Source organism: Doryrhamphus excisus, linkage group LG4 (genome assembly GCF_037039965.1).
Source record: "Doryrhamphus excisus strain RoL-2023G ecotype Guam linkage group LG4, RoL_Dexc_Guam_v1.1, whole genome shotgun sequence".
Classification (NCBI taxonomy): Eukaryota; Metazoa; Chordata; class Actinopteri; order Syngnathiformes; family Syngnathidae; genus Doryrhamphus; species Doryrhamphus excisus.
This window is the reverse complement of record NC_136360.1, coordinates 23422718-23438605: the sequence shown is the minus strand read 5'-3', so window position 1 is coordinate 23438605 and position 15888 is coordinate 23422718. Positions and strand designations below refer to the sequence as shown.

The 15888-nt window shown below is 32.9% G+C and overlaps 1 protein-coding gene across 12 annotated transcripts in view; it reads right to left on the bottom strand.

Annotated features, from left to right (window-relative positions):
• Positions 1 to 3504: 3504 nt before the first annotated feature.
• Positions 3505 to 15888, bottom strand: part of ptprsa (protein tyrosine phosphatase receptor type Sa) — a 312838-nt gene continuing 300454 nt past the window's right edge. For all 12 annotated transcript variants that reach the window (XM_078790398.1, XM_078790401.1, XM_078790402.1 and 9 more), the window contains 3 exons: positions 15116 to 15270; positions 9204 to 9339; positions 3505 to 5172 (listed from right to left, as the gene is read on the bottom strand). In XM_078790398.1, coding sequence (XP_078646524.1) covers positions 5104 to 5172; positions 9204 to 9339; positions 15116 to 15270 — 360 coding nt within the window. In that variant the 3' untranslated portion in view covers positions 3505 to 5103. The remainder of the gene's footprint in view (positions 5173 to 9203; positions 9340 to 15115; positions 15271 to 15888) is intronic.

The following is a 15888-nucleotide window of genomic DNA, read 5'->3' as shown; positions in this document are numbered from 1 at the left end:
GGGTGCTGGAGCCTATCCCAGAAGTCTTCAGGCAAGAGGCGGGGTACACCCTGGACTAGTGGCCAGCAGCTCTGGTTCAGTATATTTTTCATCAAAATAGTAGTCATGCCAAAATGTCGTGTTGCTGCTGGATGTTCACAGTATCTGAATGATACTGTCGTGGGGGTGCTGGAGCCTATCCCAGCTGTCTTCAGGCGAGAGGCGGGGTACACCCTGGATTGGCCGCCAGCCAGCCAATCACAGGACACATATAGACAAACAACCATTCACACTCACATTCATACCTATGGACAATTTGGAGTCGCTAATTTAACCTAGCATGTTTTTGGAATGTGGGAGGAAACCGGAGTACCCGGAGAAAACCCACGCATGCACGGGGAGAACATGCAAACTCCACACAGAGATAGCCGAGGGTGGAATTGAACTCGGGTCGCCTAGCTGTGAAGCCTGTGCGCTAACCACCCGGCCACTGTGCAGCCCTGGTTCAGTATATTTTTCATCAAAATAGTAGTCATGCAAAAAATGTTGTGTTGCTGCTGGATGTTCACAGTATCCGAGTCATGTTTTTTACTAATGATTTGGAGTGCATGAGAAAGTTTGGGCGGCATTGTGGAACCGAGGTTGAACCGAATGACTAGAATCCCAGGCAGGCTGTTTTTCAGACAACATTTCTTTAATACAAAGTCAACATATCTACATACACAGTGGCTTGAAACCAATCAGTTGGATGGAACAGTTTGAAAGCGACGGCACTCGGCCCTCAAACAGATGGAAACCAGTTCCGAGTTCTCGTTCGTTCAGTCGGTATGTCGTCTCCACGCGTTTTTTTGTTAGTGTCCTTTTCTGTTGTTAGTCCCGCCCCCCCCCAAATACTCCAGGTTTTTGACTATTGCAAAGACTTCCACAGATTCAGTTTTTGGTCCCCCCTTGTCACTTTGGTAAAAACCCTCCGGACCAGGATAGTTGTTTCTCTAAGAACCTGTCGGGTTTTCCGCGGTTTCGGGGTTGGTTTCACACCTTTTCTGCCCCCCCCCCGTAAAAAAAAACCAAAACATGTAAAACGTTGAAACAAACTTTAGTGGAAGTCGTTGTCACACTGCAACCCGACTAAAGAACTTAGTCGTTGGCATCCGTTAAGTCAACATTTAACGAGGATGCCAATCATAACACTTGTGTAACGATATGATAATTCATTTTTATCGCTTTCTTTGACTAAAAAATAAAACGCAGGGGAGGATAGAAAGCCAACCACGTGGACGTTGGTGTTGAGAAACTCTTTTAGCGTTCCCACGTATCGGGTCAAATGATTTACAAATACATATAATCTATATATTTGTTTATTTACATGTAGATTGTTGCGTATATCTAACAAAAAAATGAATTACCACAGTATGTTGGAAAGTAATGCAAGTAAAAAAAAAAAAAAAAAAAAAGTACGTATAGATCTTCTTTTAAAAAAAGGGGTTATACAGTCTGTACATGATCATACAAAGCATAGTATGTCAAATCGGGCTGATACGGATAACGACAAAAATAGAATATCATTTTTGATTTGTTAGATAATCTGCGGACCGGTTTCTGCTAGGCTGCTACGAATAAAAGAAATACTAAAGTCTACAAAGTTCATGATAACATAGTTCTTTTTTTAACTCTTAATCGGCGCCAGGATGACGAGCCGAAAAAGACACAACATGAAGATGCCGGGATTATAAAAATAAATGAGAAATAAAAAAAAAAAAGAGGGAGGAAATAGTCAAACTAAATGTGGATATAGATTTATAGTCTGCATTTAAATATATATGAATGTGTGCGTGTGCAGTATACAGTAAATATACGCACGCGTACACACAGACATGTTATACTGAAGAGTTCTACTGTGAAAAAATAGAATGTATTTGAACGTAATATGAACAAATAAGCACTTCTCTCTTGCTGTTATTTAAAAAAAAATGCCATACAACATCTCTGTTAAAAAAAAAAGTCAACTATGTAATGCAAAATAATTCATCATAATACAACATTAATGTTTTCAGAATGTTACTAATAACAATAAGGCTTTTTTGGAAATACAAAAAGATTACACACAGTTCTGCCCAGCTGTCAGCTTGGATTTTTTTTCTTCTTTTTTTGTGCACATATCCCATCCAAAAACGCACGTTGAAAAAGCATGGATGACTCAAAACGCGGAACCTGCTCATTTGATCTTTGTTTCGTGCAGGGGTGTCCAAATGTTTTTCCCAAAAAAAAAAAAAAAAAAAAAAAAAAAAAAATTAAAAAAAAATGTTTTTTTTTACCTCTTTACTACTAAAATTATTTCATTTAATATTTAATTTTATTTAAGTTAGTTGTTGTATTTTTTATTTGTTCTTGAATTAAAACTTGACTCGCATAATATTTCGACTTTCTCGAAATTGCTATTTTTTTCATCATTACAATACAACATTTTTTCTCTCAATATTTTGACTTTATTCTCGTAAAATTTTTATTTTTCTCCCTTATTTGAATACAACTATTTTGTGTCAATATTTTGACTTTATTCTCGTTAAATTTTTTTATTTTTTTCCTCATTGGAATACAACAATTTTCTGTCAATATTTTGACTTTATTCTCGTAAATTAGATTATTGTTTTCCTCATTGGAATACAATAATTTTCCCTCAATATTTTGACTTTATTCTCGTAAAATTTAGATTTTTTTCCCCTCATTTGAATACAACTATTTCCTCCTAATATTTTGACTTTATTCTCGTAAAATTTTTATTTTTCTCCCTTATTTGAATACAACTATTTTGTGTCAATATTTTGACTTTATTCTCGTTAATTTTTTTTTTTCCTCATTGGAATACAATAATTTTCCCTCAATAGTTTGACTTTATTCTCGTAAAATTTTTATTTTTGTCCCTTATTTGAATACAACTATTTTGTGTCAATATTTTGACTTTATTCTCGTTAATTTTTTTATTTTTTTCCTCATTAGAATACAACAATTTTCTGTCAATATTTTGACTTTATTCTCGTAAATTAATTTATTTTCCTCATTGGAATACAATAATTTTCTCTCAATATTTTGACTTTATTCTCATAAAATTTAGATTTTTTTCCCCCTCATTTGAATACAAGTATTTCCTCCTAATATTTTGACTTTATTCTCGTAAAATCACAGCTTTTTCCCCCCATTTTCTATTTCTGCTACTGTTGTTGTTGTTTTTTTTTAACTTTCCAACTATTTCAAATTTCTACTTTCTGTTCTTCTCGTAATTATGACTTTATTCCATATTTTTATTTTAATCTGCTAAAATTTCTGCTGTTTTTTAAAAAAAAAACAATTTTATAACTTAATTTGCAACAAATTTAGCTATTTTTCTCCCAATTTCTGCTGTTGTTGTTGTTGTGTCCCCCCCCCCCCCCCCGACTATATACTTGTAAATTTTCTTCTCGGAATTATGATTTTATTCTCCTAAAATTACAGCAGTTTTTTTTTACATTTCTGCTGATTTTTTTTCAATTATTTTTCCAACAATTTCATTACTTAATTTGCAACACATTTAGGTATTTTTTCCCCATTTCTGCTGTTGTTTTTTTGGTTAATTTCTTGACAATATACTTGTGAATTTTCTTTTCGGAATTATGACTTTATTCTCCTAAAATTACAGCAGTTTTTTTTACATTTCTGCTGTTTTTTAATTTTTTTTCCCCAACAATTTAATTACTTAATTTGCAACATATTTAGCTATTTTTTCCCCATTTCTGGTGTTTTTTTTTTTAATTTCTTGACAACTTGTAAATTTTCTTCTCGTAATTATGACTTTATTGTTTTATGTGCAACATAATTTTCCAAAAATTACCAAAATTGTTTGTTTCTCATAATATATTTTCTATTATTTAAAACAATATTTTTTTCTTGAATATTTCAACCATATGCTATGAAAATAACATATTATTATGACGTTTTTGGGGTACAATTTTATGAGTCTAATAGAACAAAAAAAAACCATCTGTGGGCAGCAAACGACCCCCGGGCCTCAATCTGGACACCCCTGGTGTTCAACCTGCAGGTGTTTTTTTCAAGTTCTTTCTCCCGGTCGCATCAACTCAACACGTTCTGGTTCCTGGTCACCGAGAGACGCCATTAAGAACACGGAGAACCCCAACTAACTAAACTTAAGCCTTTTTTTCCTTCTTCTTCTTCTTTAATCCAACAAATGAGGATAAAATGGATCTAAAAGTGAACGTCTGAAGCACTTAATCGCCCGGCTTTGTAATAGAAACAGGCCCAATTTGTTTGCGTCTTCTGCAATGAAACCTCTCTACAACAACACACCAGATAAGCAGCATGTTTGGTTTGGACATAAAAAACAAAAAATGAAGAAAAAAGTGTAAATATTCACGAGGAGCGTTGGTCACCGCACACAAAGGAAGGCCCATCTTTGCATGTTTTTTTTTTCCCCCCTGTAAAAGTAGAAAAAAAGCAAGAAAATCAAACGACTGGACGTGGTCCGTGGTCACCAACCAGCCATGTGAAGATCCGCCACGTCGCTTTTATCCGACAGTTGGTCATGTGACGTGCGATGTACTGTCACACCTTCTCCACGCTAACAATGCTTCTCATTAGCACGTCTCCTTCCTCTTCTCGTCCTCATCCAATCTGTCGTCGACTTGGAGTTTCAGCGTTTGAGCCACCCCGTTCCCAATATCACACACAGAATACGTGGAAAATGAAAAGCTCCTTTACATCCAGGAATATTTAAAAAAAAAAAAAAAGCGGCCCCAAATCTGATTGATGGTCTGCTTTTGACTTTGTTACTTTGAATGTTTACAATGTCCTTCGTATGGAAAAACACTTGAGGTAAGGTAAGCGGTCTGACACTCAAATCGCCCGTCTGGGTTGGGTTCACCTCCTGAAGAGGATCTTCCGCATGGAGGGAAAAATCCGAGCTAAACGGATTGGGAATATTCAGGTTGTTTAAAAATCTACCATGAGATCTGGGCTTGATGAGCATGACTGTTGTTTCAAAATTCAAGTCTGTATGGCTCAGGAGACTTTTGAAAGGGGGGGGGTGACAGGACTCATGTTGGGGGGGTTGGGGGAGGGGGGATGGCTTTTTTACGTTGCATAGTGATCAAAGCTTCCTAAGTACTCCAGAGCGGCATGATAGCAGAACTGGTACTCGTCCTGTAAGGGAACGACACACACAGAAGGGAAATGAGATATCACAAACATCATCTCAGCGATATTTTTTGCAAAGCTTTCATGCAGAATAAAAAAACAGCACTTGTGAATTTTTTTTTTTAATTTCCGGACTATATATTTGTAAATTTTCTTCTCATAATTATGATTATTTATGCCATATTTTTTATTTTATTCTCTTAAGTTTTTTCAATTTCTGCTGTTTTTAAAAAATCTTTTCCAACAATTTCTTAATTGTTACAATTTCTTAATTTGCAACATATTTAGCTATTTTTTCACCATTTCTGTTGTTATTTTTTTTTATATCCTGATTATATATTTGTAAATTTTATTCACGTAATTTTGACTTTATTCTTCTAAAATTACAGAAGTTTTTTCAATTTCTGCTGTTTTTTTATTTTTTTTCCAACAATTTCATTACTTAATTTAATTAACACATTTTAAAATATTATATACATATTTTTTATAACTATTTTTTCCCTATTTCTGCTGCTGTTGTTTTTTTTTTCAAATTTCCCGACTATATATTTGTACATTTTCTTCTCGTAATTATGACTTTATTCCATATTTTGACTTTATTCTCCTAAAATTACAGCAGTTTTTTTTTATACATTTCTGTTGTTACATTTTTTTTAACAATTTCATTATTATGAGTTTATTCCATATTTTTATTTTATTCTCCTAAAATTACAGCATTTTTTTTTACATTTATGCTGTTTTTATATTTTTTTCTCCAACAATTTCATTACTTAATTTGCAACATATTTTTATATATTATATACATATTTTTTATAATTATTTCTTCCCCATTTCTGCTGCTGTTCTTTTTTTTTTGTCATTTCCTGACTATATATTTGTAAATGTTCTTCTCGTAATTATGACTTTATTCCATATTTTTATTTTATTCTCCTAAAATTACAGCAGTTTTTTACATTTCTGTTGTTTTAAAAAAAATTCCCAACAATTTCACAACTTAATTTGCAACATATTTATCTATTTTTTTCCCATTTCTGCTGCTGTTGTTGTTTTTTTAATTTTATTTCCTGACCATATATTTGTACATTTTCTTCTCATAATTATGACTTCATTCCATATTTTGACTTTATTCTCCTAATATTACAGCATTTTTTTTACATTTCTGTTTTTTTTTTAACAATTTCATTATGATGAGTTTATTCCATATTTTTATTTTATTCTCCTAAAATTACAGCAGTTTTTTACATTTATGCTGTTTTTACATTTTTTTGTCATTTCCTGACTATATATTTTTTATTTTTTTCCAACAATTTCATGACTTAATTTGCAACATATTTAGCTATTTTTTTCCCATTTCTACTGCTGTTTTTTTTTAATTTCCCGACTATATATTTGTAAATTTTCTTCTCGTAATTATGACTTTATTCCATATTTTGACCTTATTCTCGTAAAATTACAGCATTTTCTTTACATTTCTGTTGTTTTTTAATTTTTTCCAACAATTTCATTGCTTAATTTGCAACATATTTAGCTATTTTTTTCCCCATTTCTGCTTTTTTATATACTTATATACTTAATTTTTAATAATTTTATTCTCGTAATTATGACTTTATTTCCATAATATTTATTTTATATATAATATGTATAATAATAATAAATATAATATATATTTTTATTATTTAAAACAACAGTTTTTTCTTTAAAATTTCAACCATATACTACTAAAATATAGATATTTTATATATGTAATATATTATACAGAGATATCAGAAATATAATCTCAGCGATATTTTTTTCAAAGCTTTGATGCAGAATAAAAAGCAGCACTTGTGAATGCAGATGATGTCCGCTGAAAGACATTAACCAGGGATTCTAACGCAGGCGCTCGGCAGAGGTCATTTCATTGCGAGTTCGACTCCGCTTTAATCCAATCCGAGCTGCCCTCAAAGCGGGTTTTCCGTGACGAGGCAGGTGGTCGGCAGGTCCCCGGTGGGTGGGGGGGGTGGGGGGCTGCAGGCGGCGTTTGAAGCCAGGGCGGTTCTGTCCAAAGACAGGCGCCCCGTGTCAAGGCGGACCAGCCGCACTTCCTGTTTAATGAGGTGCCATCAAACTGCCGCCGGAGCGCTCGGCGTCGTCCCCCCCCCCCGCTGGTTCAGAGGGCGCGATATGCGGCGGCGGCATGTTGGGATTGTTTAATTAGACTCCCCGCGGAGGGCATAAGCCTTTATATCGCATATTACATTTTCACTCATTAATTATTCGTTTAGGAGCAAACGTCTGTTGAATGCAAACGTACTTGACACTGAAGGAAAAGCTGTGATAATATAATAATAAAGCATACATACATCGTATGAGATGTTTTATATTACCAAGCTATTAAATATCATGTGTATTTAAAAGTATTTAACAACATTTAAACTTGGTGGAAGCTGATAAAGAGTTTTATTTGATTTTTTCTGTTGATTTTCCCCAACTATTTAACTATTAAATTTTCATCTCACAATTATGACTTATTTCCATAATATTTTGACTTTATTCTCTTAAAATTCGAGCTATTTTTTCAATTTATGTTGTTTTTTATCAACTATTACAACTTGTAAATTTTCAGTTCAGAATTATGACTTATTTCCATAATATTTTGACTTTATTTTATTAAAATCTGAGCTATTTTTTTCCATTTCTGTTGTTTTTTCCAGCTATTTAAACTTGTAAATTTTCATGTCACAATTATGACTTATTTCCATAATATTTTGACTTTATTCTCCTAAAATTCTAGCTATTTTTTCAATTTATGTTGTTTTTTACCAACTATTTCAACTTGTAAATTTTCAGCTCGGAATTATGACTTATTTGCATAATATTTTGACTTTATTTTATTAAAATCTGAGCTATTTTTTCCATTTCTGTTGTTTTTTTCCAACTATTTAAACTTGTAAATTTTCATCTCACAATTATGACTTATTTCCGTAATATTTTGACTTTATTTTATTAAAATCTGAGCAATTCTTTCCATTTCTGTTGTTTTTTCCAGCTATTTAAACTTGTAAATTTTCAGCTCACAATTATGACTTATTTCCATAATATTTTGACTTTATTCTCCTAAAATTCTAGCTATTTTTTTAAATTTATGTTGTTTTTTACCAACTATTTCAACTTGTAAATTTTCAGCTCGGAATTATGACTTATTTGCATAATATTTTGACTTTATTTTATTAAAATCTGAGCTATTTTTTCCATTTCTGTTGTTTTTTTTCCAACTATTTAAACTTGTAAATTTTCATCTCACAATTATGACTTATTTCCATAATATTTTGACTTTATTCTCTTAAAATTCGAGCTATTTTTTTCAATTTATGTTGTTTTTTTCCAACTATTTCAACTTGTAAATTTTCAGCTCAGAATTATGGCTTATTTCCATAATATTTTGACTTTATTTTATTAAAATCTGAGATATTTTTTTCCATTTCTGTTGTTTTTTTTCCAGCTATTTAAACTTGTAAATTTTCATCTCACAATTATGACTTATTTCCATAATATTTTGACTTTATTTTCTTAAAATTCTAGCTATTTTTTTCAATTTATGTTGTTTTTTTCCAACTATTTCAACTTGTAAATTTTCATCTCACAATTATGACTTATTTCCATAATATTTTGACTTTATTTTCTTAAAATTCTAGCTATTTTTTTTCAATTTATGTTGTTTTTTTTCCAACTATTTCAACTTGTAAATTTTCAGCTCAGAATTATGACTTATTTCCATAATATTTTGACTTTATTTTATTAAAATCTGAGCTATGTTTTCCATTTCTGTTGTTTTTTTTCCATTTAAACTTGTACATTTTCATCTCATAATTATGACTTATTTCTATAATATTTTGACTTTATTCTCTTAGAATTCTAGTTATTTTTTTCACCATTTCTGTAGTTTTTATCCAACTATTTCAACTTGTAAATTTTCATCTCAGAATTATGACTTATTTCCATAATATTTTGGTTTTATTCTCTTAAAAAAGGGTGTGGGGGTGTGAGTGGCATCTTACCTCAGTTTGGACCATGGCTGGCCTCTGCGTCCGGAGCATCTTCACGGTCTGGAAGATATCAACCACACCTTCGTAACGCATTCGCTCCAGGACGATGCTGAGGGTGATGAAGACACCGGTCCTGCCCACACCGGCGCTAAAAAGAAGAACACCAAAGTCAATTCAGAAAGTGGGTCAAAGGTGGGTCATTTAATTCATTAGTGTTTGCTCATTAATTCTATTCTTTTTTCAATTCAAATTTTTAAAAAAAATTTTTTACTCCCATCTTAAATATTTGTAATAAATTGTATTTAATAAATTACCAAAATATATTTTTCTTTAATATTTCAACTTGATGCTCCAAAAATGACAATTTTCTTAATATTTTGACTTTATTCTCTTAAAATTCAATCTATTTTTGCCATTTTGGTTGTTTTTTTTACAAATATTTCAACTTGTAAATTTTCATCTCACAATTATGACTTATTTCCATAATATTTTGACTTTATTAAAATCTGAGCGATTTTTTTCTATTTATGTTATTTTTTCCAACTATTTCAACTTGTAAATTTTCATCTCACAATTATGAATTATTTCCATAATATTTTGACTTTATTCTCTTAAAATTCTAGCTATTCTTTTCAATGTCTGTTTTTTCCAACTATTTCAACTTGTAAATTTTCATCTCACAATTATGACTTATTTCCATAATATTTTAACTTTTTTAAAATCTGAGCGATTTTTTCCCATTAGTTATTTTTTCCAACTATTTCAACTTGTAAATTTTCATCTCATAATTATGAATTATTTCCATAATATTTTGACTTTATTCTCTTAAAATTCTAGCTATTCTTTTCAATTTCTGTTTTTTCCAACTATTTCAACTTGTAAATTTTCATCTCACAATTATGACTTATTTCCATAATATTTTGACTTTATTCTCATAACCTTTTTCACAATCTAATTTCCCCCAAATTACAATTTATTTTGTTTTGTTCATTTCTCATAATATTACAACTGAAAAAAATATTTAAAATAATACTAATACTAAAATGATATTTTTCTTCACAATATTCCGACTTTTTTTTCTAAATATTTTGACTTTTTTTTCATTTCTGCTGTTTTTTCCCCAACTAATTCACATCATACTTTGATTTTATTTTTTCCTATTATAACCTTTTCCTGCAACCAAATTTTCCAGAAATTCCAACTTTTGTCAATGTTAGTCAAAATTCAAGTTTATGCTACGAAAATGACGTTATTTTCCCTCATAATCTTACAAAACTCAAGTTATGAGTTTTTCTAGTGCGATTACAACTTTTTTCTAAACGGCCCCTGGAACGCATTTTGGACACCCCTGCTTGACAAAGATGTTAATGTGACATATATAAATTCTAAAAATACCTATATAAAATTCATATTGGAATACATATGGAATGTTATTATCCTATTTATTACCCTATTATTGTCCTGTTCTAAAACCATGTGCTGGTGTTCCAGTGGCGTTGTGGACTATTTACCCAACGTATCCCGCTGATTCAAGTCATTGGAGAACATATATTTGTTCTCAAAGTCACAGTGCTGATGGCAAGAACGCAACAAGAAGAAGAAGAAGAAGAAAGAAGAAAAAAACCAAAAAACCCAGAAAAATATTTGTTGATTCCTCCAATCTGAGGCTGCCGTGGTTGCGTCCGCTCTCCACAAACGCGGCGGAGAGCCTTAAGTGGAACCTTGAAATACTTGAAAGCTGCCTCTCTAAGCTGCTTTGCTGTGAAATGACTTCCACTCCAGCGATGGAACAATAATTGATATGACAACAGTTTGATTCGGGCTTCCTCCAAACTCCAAAGCTATTATGTTGAATGACGAAGTGACGCCGTGGCTGAGTGGTTTGTGCGTGTCGGAGAACAAACCTCCAAGACTAAAGCGCAAAAAAAGAAAAACTTAATGATATCAAAGACAGTTGCTCTTAGCTGACCGCCCCGCGCCCCCCAACCCCCCCGCACCCGCCCTTCCCGCTGTATCCCTGAGCCCACCCAAAGCCGCTTCCATGGGAGTGGACCGCAGCTTTGTCACATGGACTAATAAACTCCTTTTCCCGAGTGCTCCTCTCTCACCAGGAGCATCCACTCTCCAAATCGGAAAGGCTGGCCGAGCCGCGGCCCGCTGAGAGGATTTGGAGTCCCCCATTGATGGAAAGTAATCAGGCAATTAATAACAAAACGCACGTCGGCCTATTAGATGGCGGCCGAGGAAGGAGGCGCCGAGGGGGAGAAGTGCCGGCGGAATAAAGGATGGCCCGGAGAATGAAAGGATCGGAATGAAATGAGAGAGTGGAGCAGAGGATTAGGAACTAGAAATCGGGATGACGGATGAGGGCGGTGGCGAGTAAAAGAAAAGAAGAAGAGATTTGGGGCGAAAAAGCCTGGTGGCTGCAAACAAACCAATCTCGGCATCGAAAAACTTTAGATGCCGAATTAATTGAAAATTAATTTATTCATAAAAAACTACCATGACAAACAATTCCCTGCTAGAAGATACCAAACAAAAACAAAACAATAACAGACTACTTCTGGAGAATTCATGAAAAATCCTTTCCTATCTTCACTCGCTAAATGTACTGCAAAAAAGGCCAGTAAGGACAATTAAGCATAATGCCGCCTACAGAGAACATACTAACTCCTTATTTCTAAATCTTTTATAATTTTACAAGAATATACTATGATATTATTATTATGAGGAAAAATAAAGCCATTTTAGTAGCACAGTGTTGAAATATTAAATAAAAAAAATACATTATAAAATTATTTGTTTAAGTCTAAATATTTTGAGAAATAATGCAACAAAAGTAAAGTCAAAAGTCATAATAATGAGAAGAAAATTTACAAGAGGAAAATTGAAATAGTTGGGCAAAAAAAAAAAACAGCAGAAATTATGAGGAAAAATAAAGCCATTTTAGTAGCACAGTGTTGAAATATTAAAGAAAAAAAAATATGTTATATTATTATTTGTCTAAGTCTGAATATTTTGAGAAATAATGCGACAAAAGTAAAGTCAAAAGTCATAATAATGAGAAGAAAATTGACAAGTTGAAATAGTTGGGCAAAAAAAAAACAGCAGAAAAAAGTTAGGTTGCTAAAATGATGAGAAAATAATAATAATAATAAAATTAATAATAATTAATAATAATTTTACAAGAATATACTATGATATTATGAGGAAAAATAAAGCCATTTTAGTAGCACAGTGTTGAAATATTAAAGAAAAAAAATATGTTATATTATTATTTGTCTAAGTCTGAATATTTTGAGAAATAATGCGACAAAAGTAAAGTCAAAACTCATAATAATGAGAAGAAAATTTACAAGTTGAAATAGTTGGGCAAAACATGAAACAGCAGAAAAAAAAATTAGGTTGCTAGGTTGCTAAAATGATGACAAAATAATAATAATAATAATAAAATTAATAATAATTAATAATAATTTTACAAGAATATACTATGATATTATGAGGAAAAATCAAGCCATTTTAGTAGCACAGTGTTGAAATATTAAAGAAAAAAATACGTTATATTATTATTTGTTTAAGTCCGAATATTTTGAGAAACAAACCAAACAAAATATAGCTATAAATTTGGAAAAAATCGTGTTGTGGAAAAAGTTAGTCAAAATATGACATGAAAAAAAGTCAAAATATGACAAGAAAAACATTTATTTAACAGCAAAAATGTGGAAAAACAATTGCAAAGACCAAAACTTCATACTTATAATACGCTCTAATATCCATATCACAAAGCTGACATGCAGTTTTGTCAATAAATACATAAAATACAAAAAAACGTCTTAACATATCCGTTCAATTTGTGAGTATGTGGCCCTCGCTGGAAATGTTTCATACGTATTGTATGTAATATTTTTTAATGCAATTCTGGTAACTAAACCATAGAAATGTGATGAAAAGTAAAGTAGTCTTTCATAGAAATGCTCTTGTGAGAATCATTACTAATGTATTCAATGCATTTACTCCTATGATACATATATATATATATATATATAATATAAGGCGATATTGCAATTGTGTGTTTTCTTTTCAAGTGCCACTGGAATGGGAAGAATAACTCAAACTTGACTTCACCTTCCCTGACATGTCGTACAATTTTCAGCGGTAACGACCGCTGACATCACCGCCTCCCGACATCGTGGAAGGTGATGTTTGATGATGTCACGGCGCCGGTGTGACAGTAATGTAAGAAAAAAAAAAAAAAAAGTAAAACATGTTTATGTGACAGCAACCAAATGAGTCACCGCGTTTCTGCGGTTGATTACTCAGCCTGTCCTCAAGAATGAACTGAGCGTTTGAAAGCAAAGTGGCATATATATATATTTTTATGTCATATTTCTTCATTAAATTCCACTGAATTCCGGTGTTCAGAATTACTACTTTTGGAAATTTTGGGAAATCACAGGAGACCATGACTCAATATAACAGTCTGACTCACAGTGTCATCTTGCAAAGAACACTAAATTCATCACACAGGGACTTAACACATAAACGTATATTTAATAAATATATTCAAAATTAATTATACCTAATAAATATATTCAAAATTAATTAGAAAAAAAACAACAACTCTCAATTCTTTGGTACCTGCCGGGGCGCTGCAATGTTGTCAGCCTCCCTCCATTGCAGCGCCATCCATTTTGAAATGCTTTGCTGAGACGCAATGCATCATGCAAACATGTTGAAATGGTTTTATTCATTTAAAACCCCCTATTGGTGCATGTTTGTATATTTCTTAGAATACCTTTGGGGTGTTAAGTTGCTGTGTGATGAATTTAGTGTTCTTTGTAAAAATGACACCGTGAGTCAGACTGTTATATTGAGTAACAACCACCTGCGATTTCCGAAGGGGAAGGGGTTTTTCTACAGGTTCTGATTGCCTTCTGTCAAAGAGCCGCCTGGAACCTCACAGACTCGAGTGTACCACAAAATGTCATTTCATGACGTGGGCATGTGCGTCTTACAGTTGAGGGCAGCTTATATATGTTAAAATTGTTTTTTTCCCCCCTCAAACACCTTTGGGGTGTTAAGTTGCTGTGTGATGAATTTAGTGTTCTTTGTAAAAATGACAGTGAGTCAGACTGTTATATTGAGTAACGACCACCTGCTTTTTCCGAAGGGGTTGACACACTTTTTGTGAGTTTTCCCACGGGTTTTGATTGCCTTCTGTCAAAGAGCCGCCTGGAACCTCACAGACTCGAGTGTACCACAAAATGTCATTTTGCGACATGGGCATGTGCGTCTTACAGTTGAGGGCAGCTTATATATGTTAAAATCGTTTTTTTTCCTCAAACACCTTTCGGGTGTTAAGTTGCTGTGTGATGAATTTAGTGTTGAATTTGGAAATTTTGAAATTTTTTTCCTCAAAATGTCAGGGTTACAGCTTATACATTGGAATTTACGGTAAACTTGAATTGAAATTGAAGTTGAAATTATGCAACAATATATTTTTTTTCTCAAAGAATGCATCATATTCTACAAAAGCCAGACAATAGATCCCGCTCAAGGACTGAACATGATTAATCCGAGCAAATATCCGGTTCTCCCCAAGTCCAGCATGGCTGGTTAATGATGTAGGTTACCTTGGAACCTACACCTCAGGTATTAGAATCCATCATGGATCATAAAAACAAAAAGAATGGCTGCTTTTATTTCATGTGCCTCCTCTTTGCAAATGCCACGCTGCATTTCAGCCTTATCAATTATGGAGGAAATGGGCCTGTGGTAATGCCACAGCAAAAAGAAAGGCGGTACTGTATATTATCCGGTGAATGTGTGAGGACTACTACATAAGAAGTAGTTGTGATTTCATCGTGAAACCTCATCTCAAAAAGAGTTTTAAATCCATGGTTTTAATCGGGGATGCCGCTTACCTGCAGTGTACGGAGATGGGCCCATCTTGTCCAAACTGCTCCTTGGTTTTATGCACCTGGCCAATGAAATCGATAAAGCCCTCTCCAGATTTAGGAACGCCTTGCTCCGGCCAGTCGGTAAACTGGAACTGCCTTACCGTCCTGGACTGGCCGTCCTGCAGGAACAGAAAGTCAGGGTCATTCAGCGGGACGCTAACTCGACCGCGCCTACGACTGTTGTCATTGGAAAAATTGGATCATTGGAGAATTCAAAATGGGCGTCAGATTATGCAGATGACCAATCGATGTAAGGTCGGTCTTTAGCTCCCAGGAAAAAAAAAACTTTTAGAAACATTTAAAATATGTTTTCACTGATGCAAAATGATGGAAAAACTGCAGATCACTTATCAAAAAAAAGTCCAGACCATTTCCCAAATGTTTTATTTTCATTTCAAGAACGATTAACAACATCATGTCTGTCTCGTTTCTGAGCAAGATGACCTAAGCACTGCACGGTCTTGCTAACACCAGCCAATCAGACGGCGGAAAAAATACTGATGTTATTGTACGCCTGCTAGATGGCCCTGTGAGGCTACCTTGAAATCTGATTGGCTAAAAATTGTTTTATTTTTCCTCATAATTTCTGCTGGGGTTTTTTTGCCCAACTATTACAAAATAGTTAATTTAAAATTTTAAAAATAGTAAATTTTCTTCTCATTATTATGACTTGACTTTACTTTTGTTGCATTATTTCTCAAAATATTCAGACTTAAACAAATAATAATATAACATAT